Below are 27,867 nucleotides of genomic sequence, written 5' to 3'. Positions count from 1 at the left end.
ACATAAAACTAAAGTTTCGAATCTTAAAATACTTTGACGGTTCACATATCTTTATCTCACAGTTCACACAACTACACCGGCAATAATTCGAATCCACAATATACTTTTATCCGTTGCTCATTTTAACAGAAACCATAATCATGCTTTATCTTCGCGTAAAGAAGTATACGTCATAAATTCCATATGATGTTTAAAATCATATATCGTTTAATTTAGGCTTAGAATGTCCAAGTGTGAACCTTACTTTACGATCGTTCTCTAAAACTGTCAACATGGTGGCAGACTATCTTAGAGAAGGATGGTGGGCAGTGTGACGAAGCGGGACAGACGATTTGATGGTCCGAGGTATTGAGAGGAGTTCCACGCATTCATACTCACATATTTATAGCTTTTGGACTAGCCGGGTTGGGACTACGAAACGCATCTGCTGCTCTAAGATTGGCGCCTTAACTACGGAGGCTATTCCTGCTTTCTTATTGTATTCCATGCGGTAGACTAACATTTTTTCTTCTTTAGAGGGAATAGCAGTGCCCCTAGAGAACCAAAAAGTATTTGTATGGCTACTTTTTTCATTATAATTTCCCGTACAGAAGTAACAAATTAACGTAAGTAATGCATACGTTTTAATATTCTATTGTATGCAGATCTATATCTCTTTGATTAGGGGCAGTATTGAGTTAGAAAGGATAATTTTTATCGTTTATTTTCTGAAGTATTACTTAAGTTATTTAAATGAAATAAAAGTATAAAGGAAGCTGTGAGTTAGAAATACTACTTCGTTTACGACTATCTAGCACAATTATTGCTTTAAACCTTAAAATGTGCACAATACTTGAGAAGAAATCTCGGAATTCACTGCGATTTTTAGTACTCATTTCGATTAGAAAACAAAATAAATTAATTGTACATCGATTAGATCGCTTCTAGCTGTTTCCTTCACTGAATTACTGCACAAATGAATTCTACTGTGCCCGTGATACGAAGTCCAAACATTCCCACGACGAAAACGGTAAGCATATTACGTTGATACCCTACAATTTTATTGTCCCGGAGAATGGTCCATCCATTACGAAGTGCGCTATTGTGTTCGATGACTATGGGAATTTAAAACCATCGAATGGATTACACCGCGTTCCACTGAATTGTATAGTACAGAATCCTGGCATTCCAATAGCAAGTTTCTATCGGAAGATTCACCGAGCGTCTATCGTTTAGTTTAGAACAAATGCGTTGCTTCCAATTAGATTGCACGGAGAGGCATTTTTTTTCTCCGCTCCTCCGCTCGAGATTACGGTAAGCCTCTGTGTGGGTTTAGAAAGCTAACGGATTCTTCCGTGGACTTAGTTATCACGCTTATAACTTCATTGTTTCGCAAGTTCCGGAACCATAAGTACCGGCGTACGTGCAATTAGATCGGAGATCCCTATCCTCGCGCAGTACAGGTAATTTTAAGTGACCGAACATTCAATGGATCCAACAGGGCTCGTTTTTCATTATGACTGCATTATCAGTCGCAGATCTTATCTGGTTTCAGGCGGTTTATTTTCTTTTGCGGCACCAAAATGGCTGCTCGCCGCGGAAACCGCAACCAGGTAATTCGAAACCATTGGACTACATTTTCTACGGGTTAATCACCGACAATGCTTGCCTCCTGCTAATACGCGTATGTTAACTGCAATATTTTTAGCCATGCGTTGTCACGGTGCGTTTTATTAAATTACAGTGATCCTTGGTCATTCATTATTAACGTCAACATCATTGCGTAATACAAAATGTATATAATATTATCTAGAAATTCTTCTAGCAACGTTTTTGGTATTTAGTAGATATTTTAGTATCTAAGCTCACGTTTTTAGTATTATTTCCAATTTATTCAAATGGTTAAATAAAGAAATTTCCATTTGGTCCCTCTCTTTTGTAATTGATGCAAGAGTTATTTATTTTATGTGAAGACTGTTGTCTAAGCATGAACCTGAACTTGATCAATTAATTTACAAGAACAATTTGCTGGAATGTGTACATTTTAATATTCAACTAATTCCTTTAGTTATCTTTTCCTTATTTAATTTCCAAATAATTCGAAATAAATCTAGAATTTTGTCAGAAGGCTCATTGTTGGCAGTAGCGTGCAAAATGTTCAAAATTAAAAGCATATGTAATCATTTTTACGGCTTGAGAACAGTAATGTTTTCGAAAGTGTTATGAATATCCACCAATCATAGTTAGAAATATGAATAATTCAAAATTCAACCCACTATTGAACTATTTTATATTTAGTTTGTTATTAGTCATGGTATGTATGTATAACTTCATACTTGCCTCCTACTCCTTTCTGGTTAGTCAGTTTCTGGACAAGTTTCCTCTTCGATTGTAGTTTGCATCTTAATTAATTTTGAAACACTCAATATTGAACAAATGATAGCGTGGAAACACGAATAAAACTCAGTATACATATTTAAAATTAAATTAATTTACAATTTACACATCGCACATAATTTAGTCGCGCACAAACTTTCGGATCCCAGTTCTAACCATTAGTAGTTAGTACCATAGTTCACCGCCCTCAGAGTTGGCAGACCTGTTGCGCGTCGACGCGTCGACGCCCAAGCATTTAATACACTAACAACAAGTGGGTGTTTAATATTAGTTTAGTAATTCGTATTTTGTAGTGACTAAAAAATATATGACAGTTTTTCTGCAGAATAAAAATGGCAGTTTTGGAATCGTGTTGGTCACCATTTGTTTGGACTAATAGTGTCAAGACAGGATGCAAAGCAATTGCATTTTACACAATTGTATGTCACCTGTAAAATAAATTTTCTATAGCTGCAATGTTTTATTTACAATGTTTCAATGATGTACAATTAATTGTTCATTTTCAGGCAATCTGTATAATCCTTATTACACTAGTCTCCTATCAGTTGCAAGGAGGAGATTCGTCACAACTGTATAATCCTTTATTCGAGGCTGATGTCAGAGGATGTAAGTTGTAATGTATATATAAAAATATCTATAATATTAATATGTGTTATATGTATTTTCTTTCAGCAATGCAAGTTGTTGGAGGCTTTTTCATCGCTTACTTTGTTCTTCTCATCATATCATCAATATTAATGGTACATGGAGTAAGGGAGAGAATACGAGGCTGGTTGTTGCCTTGGCTTATCTTATGGTTCATCGCGTGTACCTTTGAATTAGTTTTTGGGCTTTGGCTCGTGGGAGGATACTATATCTATGTAAGTGTTTAAATGCATCAGAAGTAGACTTCAGGATTTTCTAAACTAATGTGTTGGTATTTATCTCTTCCAGCTTGAAGCAGCATTTGCAGCAATGTGTTTATGGCTTTGGATGTCGTATAATGTAAGTATAATTAAGATTAATACATGTAACATCCGCTAAAAGCTGAGACCATATCTATAGTGGTATATTTCTACTTTCTCTCAATGTTATTTGTAGGTATATTGTTGGTTCGTTGTTTTGTCTATGTACAAAATATTTGAAAAGCTGCAGTCTCCAAATATAGAGCTGTTGTGGCCCTAAGTACTTGTGTAAGTACTTTCGAGACATAAAGTACATTGATTGGCACCAAAGTAAGATACAATGTTGTTAGAGATGAGTTTATCAGATTTTATTTTATATATTTTTTATGAAGGCTAGCCAAACCGACACCATTATTTACAGTAGTATAAATTAAGCATAACCATGAACATCTGCCATGCTAACTTGCTTATTATAATTTATTTCAGTATATATAATATTATTGATATTATTAACACATAAGTACCATACTTAAGTGTCATTAATGTACAATTGGTCCTAGATTTTGAAGATCTAGGATTTTCGTTTCATAACGGAAGACTGATATTGGTCTAAGAAAACATCCGTCCAAATTTCGAAGATCTTTATACTTCTGTTAACAAATCTATATAATAGGGAATTTTTGTAGTTGGTTGCTTTACACAACCAATAGTGCATGCACATTTAATACATTTTTATATGAAACATAGATACTCCAGTATTCTAGTATGTCTAGAAAATCTTCGATAGAGTCAAGTAACAAATGTTACTGTCATTTATACTTAAGGATTCGACAAATCTAGCTGTATTTCGCACAACTATCCGAAACCCGAATGTGATTATTCGCTGTATGTCGTGTGACGAAAAATAACTTCATATTATTTTTCTAAATGAAAACGAATAAATTACCAAATAAATTTAAATGACACAATTAAGAATTCAGTAATCCCTCAGGTAATTGAGAATGTCGATTACCTCCCTCACTAACTTCGATGAACGATGATTTGCGTGATCGACGAAGATCGATACTTTTTATTATTTTCAATTATTTAATATTTGTAACAATTTACTTGACAAGGAAACTAACCAGTGCACCAATTTAATTGTACAAATCGATAGATTAAATGTTGAAACGTGTTGTATGAATCTGTAGCTTCCGATTCTAAAACATGCCATAATACAAATGAGGTATACGTAATACTCGATTCTCACAAGGTATACCTCGTTTATGCTGATATCGTTTATGCAGTATCAAATCTACTCATATACCACGTCGGTGCTACTTTTGCCTTCGCTGCGTTAATATCATCAGAGTTTATATTATAATTTGGCACGGACTACCATAGATGGCGCGAAGATGCATTTACTGGTATCTCTCATAGTATTTAATTCTATAACATTCTGTAAGAATAATTACAAAAAAATATTTAATGAATCGGAGTCTATAACTTCAAAAGATCAATTCTGGTTATAAAATGTCCGTTCAAGTATTACGAGTGGTACAATATCCAACACTAATTACAAGAAAAACAAAACAATTTGTTAGCATTCGTAATGAATTTTTAAATATTTTATACAATGAAAAAATAAAAGTAGTTACTATTGTTATTTCTAATTAGAAATTCGGAGACATATTTTACAATGTAATTTTAGTAAACGTAAAGAGTATTGAACGCAGTGTACTTATGTTACTTTCGTTTCAAGCGGATAAAATACGAATAATCATTCAATTAGCGCAGTTGAAATGATTTATAGTTTCCACTGCATGTTATCCAACGATAAGGTCAAGAACAAAATTTTTCTTAATCGGACTTTGCGATCGTAGGCGCGGTGTTGGTAGAAGAAACTTGGTACTTTCTAAGTCTCTCAAGTTGTACTGTTCCTGATACGGAGATTAATGACGGCTCGAGAAATCCTCCCTCGTGGACCACCGTGTTCGTGTCTGTCGAAGTCAATATTAATGGACCGGTACCAGTGAAATGTTTCGTATCTTGCATGTAATTAGCAACTCCAGCTGTCCTCGGGAGAGAGTGCGTGCGCTTGACAAATTTTCAAGAAGCGATGCTCCCGCTCATAAAAGTGAAGATCACAATCGCTGACGATGACGTAAAACTTTTTGTGAAAGTTTTATTTATTGTCATCGGTTCATAATGAAATTAGATCCTCTTATTGGCTTTAGATATAAATCATTACACGTGATCATTCCTTTCATTCGAATAGCCATTCGTACATCCATTTTAACGTTAGTATGTCTAATGAAGGGTAAAAAATATACACAGAATTTTTAACAATGGTCTTTTATAAATTTTTTTCTATATAACATAAAATGTATTAAAATGCATAAATTTTATCATATAGTTGAATTTGAATTTGGACTAGCGTTTATGTTGATCCACCACGAGAAGAAACATTTTTTTAATATTCGCAATAATATTAATTGTCCACAATTGTAGACCTAATTTACCTTTTCACCTTGGAGATTAGAAATATTCTCAGCCTTAATTAACTGTCAGTCGTAAACTACGCGTACAGTGGTCAAATTGTATGCAAACGAAGTAAAGAAAGTTTTGCTTTACTGCCGTTTGAGATCAAAATGGCGAACGTCAACGAAATATAGTACGAATGAAATTTACAACCACGGCCTTTTTTTCAACGCGACTTTCGTCTGTCGACAATGGTTTCGTAAAAGATGGTAGGCATAATAACGTGCAGTCTTTATTGTCACGACGATACTTTCACTTCCCGAGCGACCACACCCCGACCAATCGATCCCCGATGATCGTATAAGCGTCTATAAACATTTGTACAATATCGATTTGAATTTATAACGGCGCCGTGTCCAGTTTATTAAAGAATATAACGTGTTGCCGCTTTCACGAACATCTTCTCTATATTTGGCTCGATGCAGAAATTCTCGCCGAAACTGAATTATTTCTGTTACATCTGGCTCGTGAAAAAGGCAATTTAATATGGAGATTTAATCGGTCTAAATCTTATCGATAGTTGTTCGAATAATTCCGATCGTACTACCGGTCCGTTGCATCGATCAGTGTCCGCGTTTCGATGATAGAAAAGTGAAAGGACTCGAGGGCGTTCATCGGAAAGGATCTCCGAAATGTAGGAGAGCGTAAGCAGATAGGTGCCCGAAGGATCTAACCCTTGTCTCGTGCAATTATAATCGGTACGACCGATCGATGATCGGATGCGGCGCGTCGCGCGCGTTTGCCCGTGCCTCGGGATTCGCCTTGGCCGTTTCACGACTCGTCCACCGCTCGTTAAGCCGGTTTCGCGATTTACGATTCCGCCGTGCGAACCGCGAATAATCAAGGGAAAAGGACGGAGAGGGAAAGGCCCACGGTGGCGGGACGGCGGGACACAGAGCCGAGGTAAAAGGAACGGAATCGCTCGTAATGACTGTGAAGTATCCCGAGGTGGATCCGCTGCATTATGCTTTCATAAAAGATCACGAGCGAGTCGCGCGCAGATGGAAGAAGCCGAGTCAGATTGAGTTTATGTCGCGCGCACGTAAAGCGAGAAACGCGTCGTTGCGTGCGCGCCGCGTATCGCAATCAGCGTTGCGTTAACTAGCTACATGCCTCGGCCACGGCCTCGCGCCGGCTCAACCCTGCCGGGGGAAAAATTCCGTCGTCCGTTCCGCGCAACTAAAATATCCCGGTTATTAACAAATGCACCGTAAAAACGGTTTATCTTGCGACGCGGCCGGCCGGCCGACCGGCCGGCTTCCAGCGGCGATTTCATTCTTGTTTTCGCGCGAATGTAGACGCATTAAGTGATTTATCGTACGCGTGTTCCGCAGTTTTAGAACACGCCGGGACAAGTCCGAGCGCGTCCGCCGTTCCAGCAATAACTGAAACAATAATTAACTCTGTCGCGTCTCGTTACGCGTGCCGTGACCAGTGGACAGCGAAAGTTTCAGTCTTGAAAGCTTATCTGACACCTCGGATCTGCGGACAGCGAAGTTACGAAACGAGCGAGTGTCATCGTTAGAATTCGCGGCGCGGCTCGGCGCGGCGTTTCCTTCGCGCGCCTCTAGACTGGTTCAAAGTTTCATGCTTGAACGATCTTATATAACGACTTTTACAACGATACGAGTACCCGTTGCCGCCGCTTCTTTATTTCATATCGATTCCGTCTCAACGACACCAGCGGACGTCTACTGCTGCTTAACGCGCGCGTTACATCTCTTGCCTCGCTAATTGAACGATCTATCTGGAAGCATCGCTTCGACCACACTTACTCGAAATTGAAGCGGTTGAACGTGATCTACGCGGGGCGATCAACTTTTTCTGCATTTCTGCTTCGTTTGCCGGGGATATTTGATGGCGACAAAAATGTCCGAAGTCGTTAATGTGACGCGATTCACATTCTGCGTGTAATGCATTTAACATATTGTACACTTTCTTTAATCGTGAAAAACGTTAATCATGGTTCCCGATGATTGGTAACGATATTTTTATACAAGGTATTGATACGAAATCAACTCCACCCCTTATATGTATTAGTTTCTTTAATGTACAGTTTTAGAGAAGACATTTTCGTCGAATAAAAAGTACTGAACGGTGATTTCGCATAGAAAGAGTACTAAACATTAAACATTCTGTGGCCACACAGTGAGCGGTAATTTTTATGAGAATTACAGAAAACAATTCCTAAAAGAGGAAAAATGCTCGACTTCTAAATCACGAACGTGAGTAACGATTGCAAAATGAAATGGAGTTAATATCGATTAAGATTGGTAACTACAGTGAACTGTAATCCAATAGAATGGAGCATTACACGAAGAAAGTAGCTCGTAATGGCGCTCATTGAAATGTAATTTCGCTGGCAAAACTGACTTCTTGGCGAGTTTAATCGGAATCGAATCTCGGCTCGTAACGCCTTCGAAATCGTGGTTATGCGATTCCAAACGAGACTATAAAGGAGCCACGGAACATTTTCTCGTTGTTTTATCGGTGGAAGAAGAATGTTCCATTCATACTTTTACACGCCATTTATGGACGCCTCATGCGCGATATCAGTCTTATCAGCACTTCCGTGCCGCCTACAATTTAATGCGACTGTATGCGTATGTAGAGCTATCGGGAAAGAAACGGCGCGGCGCGCCACCACCGAGGACCGAGGCCCGAAGAAGCGCTACCTGTGCGACGTACAACCGTGAAAGCCCTTCTCTCGACGTGTATTCAATGCTGATCTCAACGATTCCGCTGTCGTTCCAGTTTATTGTTCTTTTTTCCCCCTTTTTATCTGACAAAGGTATTTACGATGATATTGTGAAATTGTTGGGTATTAGCATTCGAATCGTTCGGAAACGGGACAACGCGATAATATTGTGATGTTAATCTTGTGCACTACTCAATTCCATTGAATCACGTTCACGAAACGATTTATGAAAGTGTTCGAGCGCTTGCTACTGGAAAGAATAAAACTGCGATTTTTGAGACAATATTTTCTCTTATACATGTATCGACAACACGTACTTCGTGTTACATATGGAAATATTTTGTCGGTTCTACTGATTTTGACTTATACAATGTGTAGCGGAATGTATAGAACTGATGTAGAATTTATACATTATATAATTATATATTTTATATGTAGTTTATATGTAGTTTATACGTAGTTTATAAAATTGCTTGTCACTTCAGTTTGTGAGAGATTGTTCAGTGATCAAGGTACATTCCAATAGTTTCCTTAATTTAGATAGTGTTCGATCGTAAAAATGGGTAGACCGAAGAAACGTAACAAAATAAATCTTAACAAACAAAAGGAAACGATGTTAATATTGTCCGGAGAAACACCGCTACTAGGTAAAATTTATTCGTTGACAGCGAGTTGGCTACCTATTCGCCTGCCACACTGTGGCCCTCGCCGCGCCGCTGCCTTCTCTTGACACTGACGATTGCTTCCACTGTTGACTAGTGCTACTTGCAACTATCAACGTCTGCCGTCTAGACGTCTGCTACCTGTACACGATCGCGTCTTGCAACGTAAACGACTGTCAATTACATTCACTGAAATCCCGTTACCTGTACCACTGCTACATGCATTCGCCAGGATCGCAGAGTTTGCGCGAGTGCTATCCGCACTTGCCAGTATTCTCTGACGTTATAGCTACGCGTTATTTTGTATACCGAACAGAACAAACAATTGCCAACCGCGTTAAAGTCCCACGCTGTGTTCGTACACTCGCCGACGTTCTTCAACATTCTGGGCGAGCACATCTGCCGCGTTTGCCGTTGTCACCAACTCCCACGATGTAGAATCTAGTGCCATTGTTGTCGCTCGGAGGAATCTACACCGTTCCGTAAATAAACACTCTCTTGACCACGCGTTCTGCTACCTTCGACTCCGTAAATCCGCGATGACGTCAATACAGTCACGCATTAAATGCTAGCAGACGCGGCACGTTTTTTTCCTGGGAAAATGACCTCGGCTCGAGTGTTCTTCCTTTATTGCAATTGCGACATGCACGGGCACCTCGCCGATGCCAACGGTGCAGCAAGATGGACACCGTATGTGGACAGTGCCGCTCTTCTGCCAGTCGATCGTCTCGTTCGTTGCGAGAGATTAAAAAGACGTTAAAAAGACTTACTGTAAACAGACTCCTGGATCCGCTGACGGTACCCTCTTATGTGCGAGAACGTACTTTCATTCATGATGAGAAAAATAAAGAAACAGGTTTCATAAGAATCTTATGTAAGACACATTCTAGAACGTGAGACGCATAAGACCGTATAGTAATTCTGAAAATAATATCTCGAATCTTTTCTTACGTCCACTACCAATTACGTCTGCCTGGCGCAGTAATGTCTTACGAGAGGAGGGCGATACTTTGTTACCGACGAACTGCTGAACGTCGAGTCTCGAGAATTTTGTCGATCTAACGTTCATTCTCCAATTAATTGTAAGAATTTTCTGTTATTTTCATGTTTCGCTGATAACTGTCCAAGTTGTCAACACTCGCGACGAAATACCAACAAACCATCTCCGTTCGAATAGAGGGAACGCGACGTTCGCGGTACTCCCTACTTTCTAGCGCGACAGAGAGCATAGAGGAACACGCGAAGCGAGCGTCTCCTTCGATGCAGCTATGATTTACGACGTGTCACAGGAGAGGTCGTCAGTCAAATTGTTTCACATTGATTTTGAGGTCGAGAGACTCGTACCGTAGCACGAGCTCTGCCCACACGCAACGTCTCTCCGCAAATGCATTGTGGTTTCCGAGAGCTTATTTATGCGCGGCCCGCCGTTTCCGCCCCTTTCCGCTGTTTCGGGCCGTTGACTCGGTTCACTTCGTCGCACGACAGTTCTGTCGCCGTCGTCGTTGCCGCCGCCGCCGTCGCCGTAGCCCCGGCTCACATATTGTCAGCCTCCTTTTGTCTTCCAGTTTTGCCCAGCGCCGCGAGGGAGGGAGGCAAGGCAATCGGGCCGCTCCATACGCAGATTTACAAGCGGGAACTCCTATTTTTGGGGACGATCTTTTCACGGTCCGAGCCGGATTTTCCTCTTTGAAGCTCGTCATCCGTCCACCGCGAGGGTTAAATTTGGTTTTCGGCGCGCAATGTTGCTGGGCGAGCCACTTATTTCTTCCAGGGACACCGCTTTGTCGAGGACTATGATATTTCTGTTGGTTACCAGGCGCCAAGGCTTTGAAGATGCGCGGCGCACGTCTGCGAGACGATGAAGAAAAGCCGCGGTAAATGCGTCGTCGCCTGTGTTAACAAATATGCTGCCTATTAAATGGGCGGCCACTTTGTGGCGAACGTTTTTGTCGAGAGATAGGCGTAACTGGGTCATATAAGCACTTTGGGCGATGCTCGACTTGTTCCAGTTTTCCGATGCGCTCGACGAGCTATGAAAACCATTCCGAATCGAACACGAATACCTGATTGGAAGTTACAGGAGTTAAGTTTATGAGACGATGGACGCTTACAGACTTTGATACGCAGACAGAATATAAAAACTTTGTTTACCAAGTATTCCTCCTAGAATAATTAGAAATGATACTCGATCGATGTGGACGCAACTGCTGCTTCGAACGAGAACAATGAAAGTCACAGCGCTTAGAAGAAGTGTCATCGATATCGAATGAATGATTGTAACCTGTAAAAGGTCATGCACTCAAATATGCGAATCGAATAATTTTTAAGATATTTGATTTAATTTATTAATACAAATGTTAAAAGTACATGTCCGAAGCAGATTTCGAAAGGGGAATACCCTTCTAACGATGTGTTTCAATATTCTGATCTAATCTCGAGATGCAAGAGAACAATAACACGGTGCCTGGCTGGTAGTACAGATTACTCGATCCTAAAATGACCACCGTGATTGCTCGTTCTCCGATATTTTTTGTAGATTGAATTTTAAATCGTGACTCGCCGGTTGAAAGCTGCACAGCCCGAAGTTCAGTATTTATCGTTCGATCTCCTTTGGAAAAAAATAACACTTCACGAAATGTCGGACCGATTTCATCTTCTGTAAGCTATAGCTTCGGGAAAAGGTCAGGTAACTTTTTTAAGAAAACACTCCAGCAATAATCTGCTGTGCACACATTTTTTCTCGACCGTCGAGAACGTTGACAATGGCCGCTCGAAGGCACAATGTTGAACAAACATTTTTCAAAGGGCCGTTCTTTTTGACACGTTCGTCTATTTTTTAGAACGATGAAGATATACCGCGTACAATAACGATGTTAGCAGCCGAGAGTCTGAGATACAATGGTACTTTTGATCCGAGAGCATTTGATGAAAATATCTGAAAATTTATTGTTCAATATTTCATATTCTCTTATTAAAAAATACTGCTTGTGCGATATAAAGGAAAAATCTTAACTTTAGAACTGTAGATGTACGGATAGAATAATAAATATAAGAAACGTCTTTTTTTCTATTTATTTAATCTTATTTTGAAATAAATCTAAAATGATAATACGTATAATGTAATATAAAATAAAATCAAAATCTTTTGATTAATACTTTTTGTATTCATATTAAAAAAGATATTCGAACGATATATGTTACATTCGTGAATTGGAGCGAAATTTGAAATGTCTCTGTTTCTAAAAAGGAAAACGCACGACTGGAGTGAAAAGCATGGAAATGCGGTGAGAAATCGAATCAGAGATGCATCCAGCGTGCAGGATTTCGTTCGCCGTGTATGATTTGCGTGAAAATTACGGTAAAATAGCTGAAATGGGAGTAAGAAACGGGGACCGAGACAACGGAGGCGGATCGACGAAACACGGAAAGAGGTTTCTTGAGGAATCAACGGTGATTTTTGCCGGAGCCGCACACGAGGCGCGTATGCAAAGAGGCCGAGACGGGCTCATAACGTATGTATCTCGCTTTCTATCGGAGCCCCTGGAACCATATTAGTGCATCCTGTATTGCGCAAACTGCAACCGCCGCCTGCAGTCCGGCTCCATATTAGTCGACATGCCGCATCCGTGTCTGTTCATTAATTGGAACATTTCTGTAATATTATATTATTATATCGACCTGTTCATCGTAATGTTCGCTCTATATACTGGGTGACTCATCTTAGACAGTTTCTGGGAGAGGAGGAAATATTTAAACCAACGATTACATATAATTCAAACGGGCACACGAATGTTTAACAAACTTTCATTCTCTGATCAATTGAGAGACACAATGTCCTTGGTTTTAATACCATTGCAACACAACGTCCACGGTGCACACAGACGATGAGTTTTAATTCCCCTCTTTACATAACAAGGTAGACTGACAATGAGTTTAGTGCTCTTTACATAATCCGGCTTTGAAAACAATTGTTCGTTATCCTTGAAAAATGACACACGCCAGGAAGTGCAGAATGCACTTCAAGTTTAATTGTCAGCAGGAAATTGGATTTGCCAAACACGAAATTGGAGAATGACAACGTAGGACACTCGTTATCGTCGGTTTAATTAAAACATTGCGTAAACAGATATTGATTCAAGTTTCGCTAACTCAATTTTTTAAGTCAATTAAACAATGAACCCATACAAAAATTTTAACGCGATTAGAATCTGAGTGTACGGAAGAGTCGTCGCGATTAGATTGTAATTAGTAGAGAAAATTGTCGACAAAATGTCAAAGTACGAGGTCACCCGGCGTACGTGTTATTATACAACGAGATCGAAAGCAAACACTATGTAAAATACGAGGTTGCTTCGCAAAGACTATTATTAGATCTGATCTTAGGTTTTACTCCTCCATTGTGTTCAAGAGCAAGAAACAATGGCATATAAAATTCGCATCCTCTGCTATATTTTTCTTTCGAAAAACTTTCAGCAACCCCACCGGATGTATTGCGGCAAACGACCATCGGTAGTCTTATTGTGTTGTATACCGACACCACCATGAACGCAACTACTTTTTTGACCGTTCAATGGAGCCAACAAGTACGGAGGCCACCGCGTTAACATTGATGGCGGCCGCAAGTTGACGCAGATGGACGAACAAAAAAAGGCGCGCAGCTGTGAAAGGAAAGCAACGGAAAACGGGCGAATTCGGAGCAATTGTGGCGGCGAGTTAGATGCAATTATCGCGACCGGTGCGCGACTCCCTCGCGTTACTTGATAGCGTAATTAGCGTCGTCTAGCCAGTCGGCGTGTGAAACACGCGCCTCGCCGCGCCGCGCCGCGCCGGTAAATACGAGCGATCGTATTAATCGTTAACTATCTTGTACGAGCAGCTCGGTTCACGGCTCTTTCAGTCGACGTAAGGGCGTATAATAGTGACAGTAGTAAAGTTAAAACCACGTCCAATTAATTCCCGGCTCGGTCCAGCGTCGGGAAACGATCCTGTTCCTCGGCGTAGGATATCGCCTCGTCTCCGTGGAAATTAATTTCAAGGTGTGTCGACGATCCGGCACCGCCATACGAAAGTTTAACAGACGATGTACATCCGTTTGCAAATTTCTTTGATTCATCTACTCACTCTCCGAACAATCTATATTAATTTAATATGCTCGCAGGATTTTTGAGAATTTAAAAATCTATCGAAGATAGCAAGAACACTCATATTATTGTATACAATGTATAAAAATATATACAATGTGGATCGTTGTGCGAGATAGATATTTTTCGAATCAATTGTTGAAAGAAAATATGAGTTAAAAATAAATTAATATTTCGAATCATTTTAATAAATTAACAGTGTTGTGGAACTTCGTTCGTTTATTTTACTGCGTTGTTAAATCTCAATTGAAATTCGAAATGGGAAAGTGAAAGATGCGCAGATGTTCCCACAACATTCCGGATGCTGAAGATAAAGAACGCGAGGGGATGGTTCGCTATTAATCACCGTATCCCTAAAATGCCTATTATTATGAAAATCATAGCATGTCAGGGGTTGTCACGCCGCGTTAGTGCTACTATGTTTGCGGATGGTGTGTCATTATACGGGGGGTGCACGTGCGTTGAAAATTGTTGCTGTGCGTGTGTGGTCCGAGCGCATCGCGAGGGTTTTAGAATACGATCGAGATGAATACGTATTTCTTTAAAACCATTTGTATCGGTTCGTTAATGTTATTCAATATGCTAATTGGAAGATGTATAAACCGCATATTCGTCTGCAAAATGAAATTTATCTGCATTAATTGCAAGATAGGGGAGAGCTTTGCAGACATTAATTCCTTAACAATGTCAACCGAGTTCATTTATCAATTTCAATGCTACCAGATAAATGCGAATGTTTGACCAGTCGTCATAGTTGAACAGCTATTCGCGGACAAGCCACTGCCCGCATCTACATCCAGCTATACCGGGAAAATTACGCTGTGAAATACAAAACATCTTTCAAATTCTAATTTAACCCTGCGCTAGACGCGCTAATTTTACGCACGGTGGTTAGACGCACGGATGACACGCGTTCTCCAATTAAAATAGCACCGCCCTATGGCCGATAATTGCGACCACGTCGTTAACTCGGTTAGAAAGTTCTAAAACATGAGAATACATTAATAAAATTGATATATTAGACACGTATGCTTCCGAGAATTTCATAATCGCATTCCAGGGTGCCATATCGAATTGTTCCAAACATTCCTCTTACGCGAGCGAATAAATTGTAAAAAAAAGTTCTTCTAATTGATTAGCAATTCAATTGGGGCGTCTGGGTGCTCGAACCGGGTCGCAGGCATTCCCATAAAAATTCCAGATCCCTGACACGGTTAGATCCATCGGGAGAGCCGTATTGCACGCATGCAAACGATACCGCCATTGGTAAACCAGATTATAGAGTTCACGTGTCGTATTATCATAGACAGTGCAATGTCACGAGCTCCTCGTCTCGTGTTTGCACGTTAAAGGCGACTGTAACGGCACGGTATAATAGGCTGATCTATACATTGCGGAATCGATGCATACACCGCTGCAGGCACACGTATTCCCAGTACACGTTCAGGTAAACGAAATGTGGATGCCGCACCGTGAACCTTGCCTCGTTCGCAATCCTGATCGTTGCTTTCCGATCTACGCCGTTGGTTCTTCCTTCTATCCCACAATTAGGTTGCGAATTTCATGCATTTCTGGCAATAATTTGTTCTGACATCGTTATCTCGAATTTTATAAAATTGTTATTATAAATTCCTGTTCACTGTATTCAAGCTCTTTATTAAATTATGCATGCCTTGCAATTTAGCACAGTTTATGCTCTCGTAATAATGACAAACGCGAAATAAAGTAAAAGTTAGTTGTTTCAATTATTTTGTGAAAATCCTGGGAATGTACATAGTCTACAATTCAATATCATTTTGGTATTTAATCGAAAAATGGAAAATTATTCGAAAGCTAAGTGATTTTCGCAGTAGCAAAGCAGCTTGCAATTTGCTTTCGAACGAAATAATTATTATCATGTTTGAACTATTTTTATTGAGAACGGTCGTTAATGAATCAGTTTTGTATGAACGTTTGAGATCCCGTCGGTTTTGATCTTTCTGCAACGGTCAACGCATTTCTTAGGTAACCCAATTTCCAAGTTTCCAGTAGCAAATTCCCGCAAGCAATGACCGGGCACGGCGTCTCGGCGGCACCGCATCGCGTTGCCCGCGAATCGTTTGCATAATTCAGTGTCGGCGAAGTATTTAGCATTGGTTACCGGGTCGCGTTTCATGCGTCTTCCTCCAAACGCGTCCGCTCATTTTTCAAGCGGACCGGCACCGCTCGGTATCCGGTAGACTTTGACAAATGCAGAGGGTAGGCCGATCGCGACAGTCCCCTTATCCGCCGAAACACAGCCGTCCGTAAGATTAACCCAATTCTATCTTCCCACGGAGTCGGCCGCGTTGCTTCGTTCGTGTGTTACGACGTCGGAACTGCCCCGGGGGCAAGCAGGAGCAGAAGCAACGAGTATGTTGCGCGTGATACTCGCGTTACCTCTCGTCCCTGTTTTGTCTTTCACCGGGAATAACAATCGGATATCTCTGCCCGTTACGCGGAATCGTACGGTGGCGTTCATTAGACCGGTTCTCCGCGCGAGTGCTGATGTTTATGTGCGAAATAAAGCAATTTAGGTGCTCGCTGACCCGTACTTTTCCTCCGTCTTTTTCTTTTCCTGCATTCTCCTTCGTCTACTCCGATGTATGTCGATGTAAAATATCAGCATTATCTCAAGCTACTTATAGCTTATTGTTCGAAATAAATCAGTTGCTGCAGCTAACTTTTTGCGATGAACAAATGCCAGATATCTTCAAAAATCATTGCAAAGTAATCGTCTTCTTTATATTTTGAAATTCCTTCACTAATATACCAATACTTCATTTTCACGAAATAATTAAATTATCTTCTAAGATTCTTTAATACTCCCTGCAATGTAACGTTGACTAAGAAATTGCGAACATTTTAGCAGTCATAATGTAGCAAGAGAGCAAAAGTCATAGTAATAAGCCTGGATTTTGTACGAGACAATTGCTGTCTTCGTGGCTTCCTCAATTGATTCGGGTACAAATGTTCGTCAGTTGCTAATATTTCGTTTTAAACGAGACTTTGCGAAACCGACGCGTGTGCTGAAAATATGAAATTCTTTTTCCGGTGACGGTCGATGTGTAATGCAAGAGTCACTCTCGATTTCATTTGTAAGCCTCGTCGCATGTCCGACTCGTCGAGAAGAATTTTCAAAGAGGTATCGCGAGCAGAATGGCGACGGTTCTTTGTTCACACGGACACGTTGTTCGTTCTCACTTGCAAATAGATTCATGGGAGTTTACCACACCTGAGCATCACGCCGCTAAGCAAAGAGAAAGATGCCGATGGATTCGGGCCGTGTTCCGTCGCGTCGAGACCGTACGGCGCGACCGGGCCCGTTCGAACTGTCGGAGCCGATCAAGATCGAGATCCCTGGCAATCGCTCGAGCCTTATACATTTCGCTTAGCATACATGTAGATCGGTTCTAGTTAACATATTCGATCTTATTCGGCACTTATCGATCCGCGGGGCGTTGACGCTTCCAGTAAGAATTTCAGATTCGACGACTTTTAGATTCGTTAACAAGCTGCTTGACGTATGCGAATCTGATACATTGGTTAACGGCTGAGTTCGTCAACGTGTTGCCTAGCATATGCTTGTTAACCATGCTGGCTTTAAAGGATTTTACACTGTAGAGAACCGGTAAGTTTCCACGTGTAAACGACAGTTCTATTATAAAAGTTATTATACGCGATATCTCGTATCTTTTAAAATGTTATATAACAGGAAGTAGATAAATGCTTTGTCGAGTGTTTGTGACACGAATAGGAAATTTAAAAGATATCAGAAGGCTATCGTGGAAGAGATAAATTCATTATAAAAATTAACATCGACTGCCTAGAGATTCGAAAAATCGCAACTAATTGAAATCAACAAGAAATTCAATAACTCGTCAGCAGAGGTGAGCGTTACTTGGCAATGGAGATATCTTTTACTAGTTGCGGTAGGGGGTTACCTGATAAGAGAGGAAATATAGATACAAAGGTATCTTCTTGTCACGTGAGGACTATAGGTATATTTAACAGCGTTCAAATCATATTTTGTATTTTTGTTAAAAATAGTTAACGAAGTATTTATAGAGTTTTCGTCATATTACATTTTAATTTCTTTTTCTGTAGGACACAATGCCAAAATATGTATAGAAAAATGCAAAATATTTTGTATGTGTGTGAGCTATTTCTTCAAAAATTTATTCGAGCCATTACATTGGCTTTTCGGTCTTCTAATGCTTAAATGTCTTGTACCATTAGTTCATTATCGGTAGGTTGATAATTGGAACGCCGTGATTGTTTTGTATGTCATTTTTCTGCAACCTTCGATGAGTGATAAAATAAGGAAACTGCTTATGAGTCTTAGAATTCAGGTCGTGGGTGAAGAATGCCAAGAATTTCCTGTCATTTGCACCGCCAATTACTTCTTGCAGTTTCCTACGCCGAGACAAGTGAAATACCGAAGTTCCACTTTTTCTGAACCCTTCGTCGCACCGCCGTCGTGGGAATAGGAACTGTTCTACATTGATCGGACACGGAATTCGAGACTGCGTTACTTAATGCGCTCCGCACGGTGACCATTCATTTGATTCGTGTCCGCCGACAATACTACACACCTGTCATCGGCCTCGACTTTTAAATTCTCCCAGAATGACTACTTTCTCTGTTGCATTTCCGTGTATCCGACGCGATTCTAGTTAGTATTCTATTTCGCACTATACTTTTTTGCATTCGCGCCTGCGCGCGGTACATCTCGCGCATTTTGATTTTGACAAGTTGTGCTCTGTTCGTCACTTTCAATGACAGAGAGTCTAGAAAACGAATTTTTTCCTTTCGCCCGTTGCTTGCAACGATCGCCAAGGGACAAACGATAGTCTAGGAAAATGAGGGATGAACGAGCAAGGCATCGCGAGCCTCCGTGAATCCAGTCAAAGTTCCAAGAGGAGCGCAACAGTCGAGAATGAAGGCAAAGTATAATTCAAAGGGGCTGTTTCGCGCGGTGATCACGGTAGAGCAATTACGCAAGGGAGTGAACAAGAGCAGCCGGCAACCCCGAAGCAGCTCACGAAGCAGCTCACGAACCAGTGGAAATAATGTTCTTCCATGAACAGGATCTTCGGCGTTTATACGTAAAATGGCCGGTGCTCCTTTGAACGAGATACCAGGTCGGCGTGGATTCGGGGATCACGCACACCAGGATGAAGGGTTTCGGCCAGGCTACTTCGGTGCTGACGTCTCAATGCAGCCACTGGAAAGACCACCCAGTCGCAATACTTCCTACGACCGCCCAAACCTGAATTCCCTCGAGAAGGAGCAAACGAAGCAAGAGTGGAAGAGCGAACGAGCGAGAGAGCGGGGAAAAGGGCGGCGCGGCGCGGCGAGAGAAGGAGAGAAAGAGAGATGTTGAAGGAATCGCAAGACAACAGGACGCGGCGAAGGAGAAACGGACGCGCAACGCAACGCAACGGCGGAGGCGCACCCGCGAGGGAGAAAAAAGAAGAGGGAGACGCCGGTGGACGCTAAGCGGCGAGTGAGATACGATCGCACTCGAAATTTACTCATTCGGCCGTAATTGCTTTCGGGATGCGCACGTACGACAGGTAGAGAGGCTCCGGTACCACCTGCGCTCACGCGATCCACTTTCGAAAACAGCGCCATAATACCCCAACCGGATTGTCAACGAGCCGAATAAATGAAAGTCGGATGCCGCTTAATGAGTTCGATGTCTGCGGTTTCCTTCCCCGATGCCGGTGACGATGTTATCATTGTCTTTCGGATAACGACCCACTCCGCTACCGATCGCCAGACTGGCCAGGAACCATTTCGGTGGCTACTATAATTTCGCTGCTGAAGACGCCGTAACAATTACTTGGTAGTAGAATTAAGACTTGCAACGAGGTAATAAAGCTAATGCGTAGAATTGAAAATCTTTCTACTACACATTATTTAATTAAATATTATCTCTAAACATTGACAAGTCTTAATTAACGCGTACCTCATTCGAAGTGAGAGACAATCGCGATCCAACTCAGCTTATTGAAATTATTGAAGAAAGAACGTCTCTGCCAACCCGCGTCTCTTCCAACCTTGCGGACATTTTTTTAACGAAACGGACAATAATCGCTCAATCGTTGTTTAACGATGCGAAAGCAACACGGATTTCGCTCGGCTTGCCGCCTCGACTGTCAGCGAAATAATAAAAGCACTGTAAGACAAGACACTCCGCACTCTACACTTTGACTTGGAACGTTTTTAAATGGTCGGCTAACACAAAGCGGCTTTGATCCCACTAATTTGTTCGCGACAGCGGAACTAGCTTCTAAGAAATCCTTCGACGCTATCAAAAAACAGAGTGTTCGCCGTGATTATTAACACTTCGACCGTGTCTGTGCCCGTCGCGGTATAATACACGTGGATTATCCACGGGAGAGTTCACCGCGCCTTCTCGAATTTGTCAATGAATAAAAGCTTATGTTAATTAGCGCGACGGCCGGGCAGCGGCCGGGATATTTCATGGGATTAATATGGATACCGACACGGTGTTTTGAGAGGAGCTTGGTCAGCCGGGGACCCCTCCTTTAAATCCATAGAATCGAATTATAGCATTCCAGCGTGTTTAATTCGGCCCTCGAAACGGCCGAGTGATTTATAATCCGGCAGCGTCAGACAATCTGACGACGATCGGTGACGGTATTCCAGGAACGCAGATCGCCGAGACCGAGCTGCGAAGCGCGATGATATTTACAAGCGTTATAATTAAAGGTCCCGCATGCAAATTTTTTTCCCTCGTGAAATCGATAATTGCTTGTCGGCTTGCAGCTGCCCGAGATAACATCCGCGCGTAATCATAATGGAGAAGTAATCGATAGACCGCGGAGCTTCGTCAAAAAGAAATATTGTTCGCCACGATTTTTCTTCAATATTACTGATTATTGCCCGTCGATTCTTTGAACGATATGTCACCATATTTTTGTCACCATGTATTTACGATCTCGAGACAGGTTTTTGTTTCATTGGTTGGGGGTTAGTAATGATATTCAAAAAACCTTTCCCATTTCACTATAATCGTAAGAAATATTTTAACGTTTGGAATCGTCAACGAGAAGTTTTCAACATAGCACGACTGTAATATACAATGCAATTTAAGAGATTCTCGCGCTATAAAAACAGGAAAAATCGCAAAATAAAGGAACGCGTATCGGCGACTCGTCATTGTCGTGGACGGAAGGGTGAGTACTCATCGATCAAGCAGCTAATGACTCAATATCCGAATACATTCGGTTTCCGTTTGTCGTCGTTGAACCGCCGTGATTCACCGGGCCGGTCGTGCCTGTATGATATTATTATGCAGCGTTTGTATCGGCCGAAGGAGGCCAAATGGTGGGACCGTACAAAGTCACAAAAGCTGTCGAGGCCATTGTGCGTAGACGTACGCTGGCAACCCAATGCATTATCTCACGCAATGGGACACTGACACCATGCGTTTGTGGTCTCTCTGCGGCGTAAAGAGCCACACAAAGCGACAGGCGGACGTGCCGCACTGCCTACGGAAAACTGATAAGCTGCCGGAGCCTCCGAAGGGAAACGAGTTTTGTCGCTCTCGGATCGAAATCGCTGTCTCGTTCTGCCCGCTGTTAGACTAATTGCTGAACGCGTTCCACCACAGTGCCGTTCGAGGAATCGCTCGGCACCGTCTTCCTCTCGCTTCTCTTTGCTCTGCGACACTTTATTCTGCGCCGGACATTTCGGTAAGAAAATATCCAACGCGAACACGCGATGAGACCGTGCAAAAATTATAACGTTTCGGTCTCTCGTACATAAATGGCTTGTTATTGCCGTCTAGGGTTGTAACTCGAAGCTTTTTAATATTGCTACAAATTGCACATTCCGGCTATATCGTACTTGCAATCAATTCAGATCCTGGGACTATTTCGAATCAGGGTATTAAAATCGCCATTAAATTATTACCGTTCTTACTAATGAAATCCAGTAAATTTTGTATCAGGACTGATAAAAATACTAATGTATCTAGCAGATACATTTATAGAAACGATCGTACGTGGTGTGATCACAGAACGTACGATTGTCAAAAGTGTTCGTCGTCCATGAGCTAAACAGTCGATCTCATATTTTTTTCCTATGTTTCTCCACAATTCGATCGCACATTTTTGTAGTATCGAGTAGGGTGCAACAATCGAAACAAACTGAATAATCTCCAGATTCATAGAAATTTTCAGAGCAGGGCTAAGTTGACGTGACACAATGAAATTCAGAGAATCGTATGGTGGCTGCGGAGGATATCTAAAGTCGTAAATTAATCGGGACATAAAGAGAGGTGCACGTGGGTGGTCGGTACCGACCCTATCTCGGAGGAGAAGGGTAATCAAGGATATCGAGTTTTATACATTTCAATTTGTTTCACGAAGCCTGCTATATCAGTCGTGGGGTCAAGGCTGCAGAGTACATTTTAGGCGTTGGTACGGTACTCGTCCATTATAATAGAAGATACATACTATGAACTTGAATAGCGAATGATTCGATAGATTCGGGGCAAATAGGCAAGCTAGTCAACGATTAACACGCGCGAGTTAACGAGGGAAACAATACTTTGAAAATTCCTCTTTGCGGCTGCGATATAAAGGCGCAGTGTAATCTTCGGTGTTGAGACATCGCAAGCCAAACCCCCATGTCATGTCATGTGGCATCGGCATAACGATGTCAGGCGATGAAATACCGTCAATTACTGGAACATGCTAGAATATCCGGGATGACTTTCGAGAACCTTCGAAATCTGGGACGATCGTCGACGTAATTAACTTTATATTTATCGAACGAGACACGTCGTATTTCCTTTTATTTTTGACCACCCTAATTGAATACGTCTTATTCGATGAATATAAATTTAATTACGCTCGGAAACAAAGGAAAGGCACAGCGGTTGGTCCCCGGCCACAGTAGACTCTAGTACCCCATAGCAACGCGAAACGAAAACGGTGCAAGCCGAGTGTCACCGTGAAGCACAAAGTAACGAGTATAGCCGACTGCGTCGAAATAACCGTAACATTTGTACATATCTTATCATTAGCATGGCCGGTGTACCCCATGCTGAAATCCTGCGTCGCGGCGTGTAATTAAGTGCTACTCGGTATGAAATCGGTGGACGAGTGTCAGTGGTTTTCTCCGCAAACATGTTGCACACTTTTTTTCGGCGATACCGTCTCTCATGGGCGAGCCACGGTAAAAAGGTTTCACGGTTGGCTCGTTTAAATGTTGCTTGAAAGGCTTGTCTGCTACATAAAGGCGCGCGGGTTACATAAACTTGTGGAACGCGTCCGACTGATTCTCCCGCCGTCAGTTCTGACTCACACCTCGTTGCGACTAGTTAATTATGAGCTATTCCTTGTGAAGGCCGGGATTAAACGAAATGTCCGACAATACGGTCTGTTGATTCGGTAGACGGGCATCGAGCGACGGATCAAACACATCATCTCAAAAGCGAACGCCTTCCTCCGCGACGTGGATTCCACCAGCATCCCCTCTCCGCGACTCATCGGTTGAAATTCATACGTCGCAACTATGTGCGACGTTAGGTCCTTCCCTACCGTTCAATTGCATCCGATTCGCGTCTTCGTCGATGGCAATAACACGAATCAAGATACTTGTCTGTTTATTTGATCCGGATAATTTGCTGTCGGATAGAACTGTACAAATATTTCAAAGAAAGTGCAATATAAAAGATGCATAGTAATGCATATTCCTATCATGATAAACGTAAGAATAATACATTATCCTTTATCGATTATCTTATGGAAAAGAAAATAGGTAGAAAATTGATTTCATTTCGTTTCTATTAGAAATATTAGTTTAGATTACTTCTAAACGTTCTAACACGCATTCGACTGAACGGAAATGCGTCACTCCGAAATGGAATTGCCATGTGTGCCACGTCTGTCAGTCGACGTCATATTAAATTGTATGGAAACAGCAGTCAGCTTCTGCGACGCACTCGCACTTGGTCGCTTTTGATATCGTGCATGGTTCTGAATCATCCGTAAAATTCCCACACTCGGTGCGCCAAGGACAAAGAGAGATCACTGACACGGAGAAGCACGGGCAGCGGAGCAGGGTTAGTTTAAAGGGTCCGATGGCCCGAGCTAAGTAGAGCCTTGTTGCTGCAATTATCGCGGAAACGAAACGACGCTGAGAAAACAATGCAACGCAGCCCGTGTAAACTAATCGAAACAGAAACGATGCTGCCTCGTTGAAAACAACGCGTGTGTCTGTTTTATGGAAATTAGGGCACGGAGTGGTGCTGCGCTTGAAGAAGATTGCTATTGCAATCTCGTTCGTCTATGCAATTCAATTGCACAACGTAATTACTTTGCTGGTAGAACCTGTGTTCGTCGGAGAGCATTTTAATATCGCAGCGTAAAAGTGTGCACGTTTACGGACGGTGTGAGGACGTTGACACACGCTCGATGGAACTTAGAGTGTCCGTGAATTGTACGTTTTTAGTACAGTGATTTCGATATAACTGTCCTTTTAGAATGTGTTGAAAGTTATGGTCATTGGAGAACATCAATAAAATCATTCTTGATGTATGACACGGTCGGTGGTGAACGAGTCTCCATGTTTCCTGGCGCATGCGTGTTGCGCAATGCAAAAGAGGATGCCTAAGCCTAAAAGGAGATGGAGATGAAGTAGCCACACATGGTTCTGGAGCGAAATCTGACGTAGTCCTTTGACCGATCTCAGCCGATGATGAAGTAACATTATATTCGCTTTAAAAGTCTCTGTTCATCGTTCCGAGTGTTTTTCTTCCGAACGATGCGTAATCCAGCTCTCTATGATCATCTTTCAAACCTTCGATGAGCTTTTTATCCGACTATGCTGTTCGAACTTATTTTCAGCGTGTATGTCCCGTGAAATAGACGTACAGTAGGACTCTAAACAAATTAGGTACTATACGTTTGTTTCTTCGAAAATAATTTCGTAACGCACATAATAATTAATGAATACAAATGTCGATTATCGTTCCTCGTGCCGAGAATAATTTGATAACAGAGAAGTAGATGTTGCTCGTTGCTCAGCCGTATAAATTAGTGACTTTGTCGCAACAAAATTAGTCTATCGCCTGGATCGCATTCATTTATTTGATGCGACGATTATTCAAACAGCAGAGTCGGTCGTTTTAGTTCGAATATCTCATGAATCCAATTTTCCAATGAAACGGTTGAATCCTACGGGGCAAAATTATATGTAGATCAGTTCTGTTACAAATCATCCATGAGATAGTCCGTAACAAGCGGAGAACGCCGCATTGAAAAACAACGGGGGTCTGTAGCCACCCCTGGCTTCCCTATGACCAAAGATTCTTCTTCGTATGTCAGTCGCGTCTGGTCCCTTCATTAGAATAATTGCGTACCACAAGAAGATTAAGTACTCCCTATACATACCTAGACGATGTGTGTACGCCGCTCTCTTCCGAGGGAGCGTCGACATCTTTTTGTTCAATCTGTTATATTATACGAAGTATAGCATACGAGTCACCTGTCTTATTATCTTTCAGCGGCTATCACTCTTTTAATACGAAACGAGCGGAATGAATTTTTTTACAAAAACCTTTTGTCGTGCTGAACGCAGGAAACGTCTGAACGATCATACAACTTGATTGCACTGCAATCTTTTTTAATAAATGTGAATGCAAGCAAACAATTAAATAATACGAACGAAACTGATGTCAAGCTATAGTATGACATATTTATAGTAAGATGTTAGAAAGAGTATATTTCTTTAGAATAATTTTATATATTGTAGTTTACATGAAATTAGTGCGAGGATTAAGAAAACCATGTATATATAATTAAATATGATATTAACTTCGAATTAAATTTCAATTTCGGTTACATTTTATAGGCAAAACATTTTCGTTTGCACATTTTTTACCCGACTATTTTTAAAGCGTAAATTATATTCTACTACTGATTTTAAACCACGTTTGAAAGAAAAATCGTCACTGAATTCTATGTTAAAGTGTTCTCGCGCGCTTGGAAATGTTCTCGTAATTTGGTGTATTCGTTACCCACGCCATAATGCGATCTTCTTAGCGTGTAACAGTCGATCTGAGCCACTGATATCACTTCTATTATTACCCCTGTCTCGAGCAATCGAGGCGACAGCTCGTCCGCAAACACGTCGCGGACCGTGGCCTCGCACAATGCAGTTTTGATGAACCCAGGAAACGAGACAATGCAGAAAAGCGAGATGGCCGAGCAGGTTAAAGTTAAGAGGGTTGGCGAAAGGTGAAACATGGGAAAAGAAATATATCCAGACGCGTCAAACGAAATTTCTTCCCACGAACGCTTCGCGTATATCACGCTTTAGATCCGCCCGCATGTAAATGTTCTTCCACTTTCAGAAAATGGATGAGCAAACAAAGGCTGGCTTTCCCACGGAAATCGGATCGTGCTCGCTGCATTTCATGCAGCTTTTCTCATCTGAATTTAAGAAGCAATTTACTCGTTCCCACGGAACGCACAGTATTATTTCAACATGCAATTCCAATTGAAAGCATTAACCTTTTTTATGAACTTCGTGTTATGTATTGTACTTGTTATCGCTTCTGTTTTGAGGCTTGGGGCTATTTTCGTGGAATATATTCTATCAGTTGAATCGGCAAACTTAATTTTTATAAACATACGGTAGCGTTTATAATTATTCCAACGGGTTTATACTCTCAAACGGCGAGACTTTACATCGCTTAAATGAAACTACATGAGAAACTATTACTCGCTACTGCTTAACAACTACGATTTCTTTCACACGTTGATTAACGCTGCGTTGATTAACACTCGTTCGTCGCTAATAAATTCTTAGACGACACAGATCGTCCCATTTATATTCATTGAACGCCGTTCGTTAGCGATAAGAGAACGGTAGAATTTTATTTCGATTTAAGAGAACCAAGCAACATCTGTACTAATTGTTCGCAACGAGTCTGACACGATATTGTACGTCAAGGAGCTAATTACATTAAATTGACTGACGAGAATGCTTAAGAGACAGCCAGTAACAGATTGATCGTCTTCCGAGGATTGCAGGGGCATCTAAATGGCACCGCGATTCGATTAAAGCAGGTGCAACAGTTCGTTAAGACCATCTGCACGTAACACGACAAGGCCCGAATATTTTCGATAATCACTATATTTGACGGTAATTATGCAGCTCTTAAAAACTCGACAATGTCCGAGCGGCGACACAATGCGGGCCCTTCTCGGCAGCTTAAAGCGCGCGGTGCGCGCGCTGCATCATAAATTCCAACAAATACTTATTATCCTGTCCGGCGCGGCGTGACACGTCCACGCACCTTCCCGAGTGAATTCCAACGATCGCGGTCGCGGGGCAGCTGCACTCGCGCCCCGCAAGAAATCCAGAAAAGTTTCCCTCGTTGGCCTCGTTAAAACCGACCGCCCGTTGTTTGTTGCTTCCGTTTGTTTCGCTTCCTCGTCCCGTAACCCGTTCGCGTCCTCGTCCGCGTCCGTCGGCGACCGTCAGTCCTCTCCACGGCGTGTGCACCCACAAATAAACAA

General features: G+C 41.7%; 1 protein-coding gene across 11 annotated transcripts in view; it reads left to right on the top strand.

Annotated features, from left to right (window-relative positions):
• Nucleotides 1-2,565: 2,565 nt before the first annotated feature.
• Nucleotides 2,566-27,867, top strand: part of Pasi1 (septate junction component pasiflora 1) — an 84,944-nt gene continuing 59,642 nt past the window's right edge. For 3 of the 11 annotated variants that reach the window (XR_013494911.1, XR_013494910.1, XM_078191891.1), the window contains exons 1-5: nucleotides 2,591-2,795; nucleotides 2,883-2,982; nucleotides 3,049-3,236; nucleotides 3,310-3,360; nucleotides 3,457-3,548. Coding sequence is in view for 9 of the 11 variants with exons in the window: in XM_078191891.1 (XP_078048017.1) it covers nucleotides 2,709-2,795; nucleotides 2,883-2,982; nucleotides 3,049-3,236; nucleotides 3,310-3,360; nucleotides 3,457-3,540 (510 nt within the window). In the remaining 2 variants the exon portion in view is untranslated. Of the gene's footprint in view, nucleotides 2,796-2,882; nucleotides 2,983-3,048; nucleotides 3,237-3,309; nucleotides 3,361-3,456; nucleotides 4,198-10,705; nucleotides 11,761-13,613; nucleotides 14,222-27,867 lie in introns of those variants that run through there. The other 8 variants (XM_078191887.1, XM_078191883.1, XM_078191889.1 and 5 more) reach the window with 7 other exon arrangements.

Source organism: Augochlora pura, chromosome 10 (assembly GCF_028453695.1).
Source record: "Augochlora pura isolate Apur16 chromosome 10, APUR_v2.2.1, whole genome shotgun sequence".
Classification (NCBI taxonomy): Eukaryota; Metazoa; Arthropoda; class Insecta; order Hymenoptera; family Halictidae; genus Augochlora; species Augochlora pura.
The sequence above is the reverse complement of the archived record's forward strand: the minus strand, read 5'-3'. Positions and strand labels throughout refer to the sequence as shown.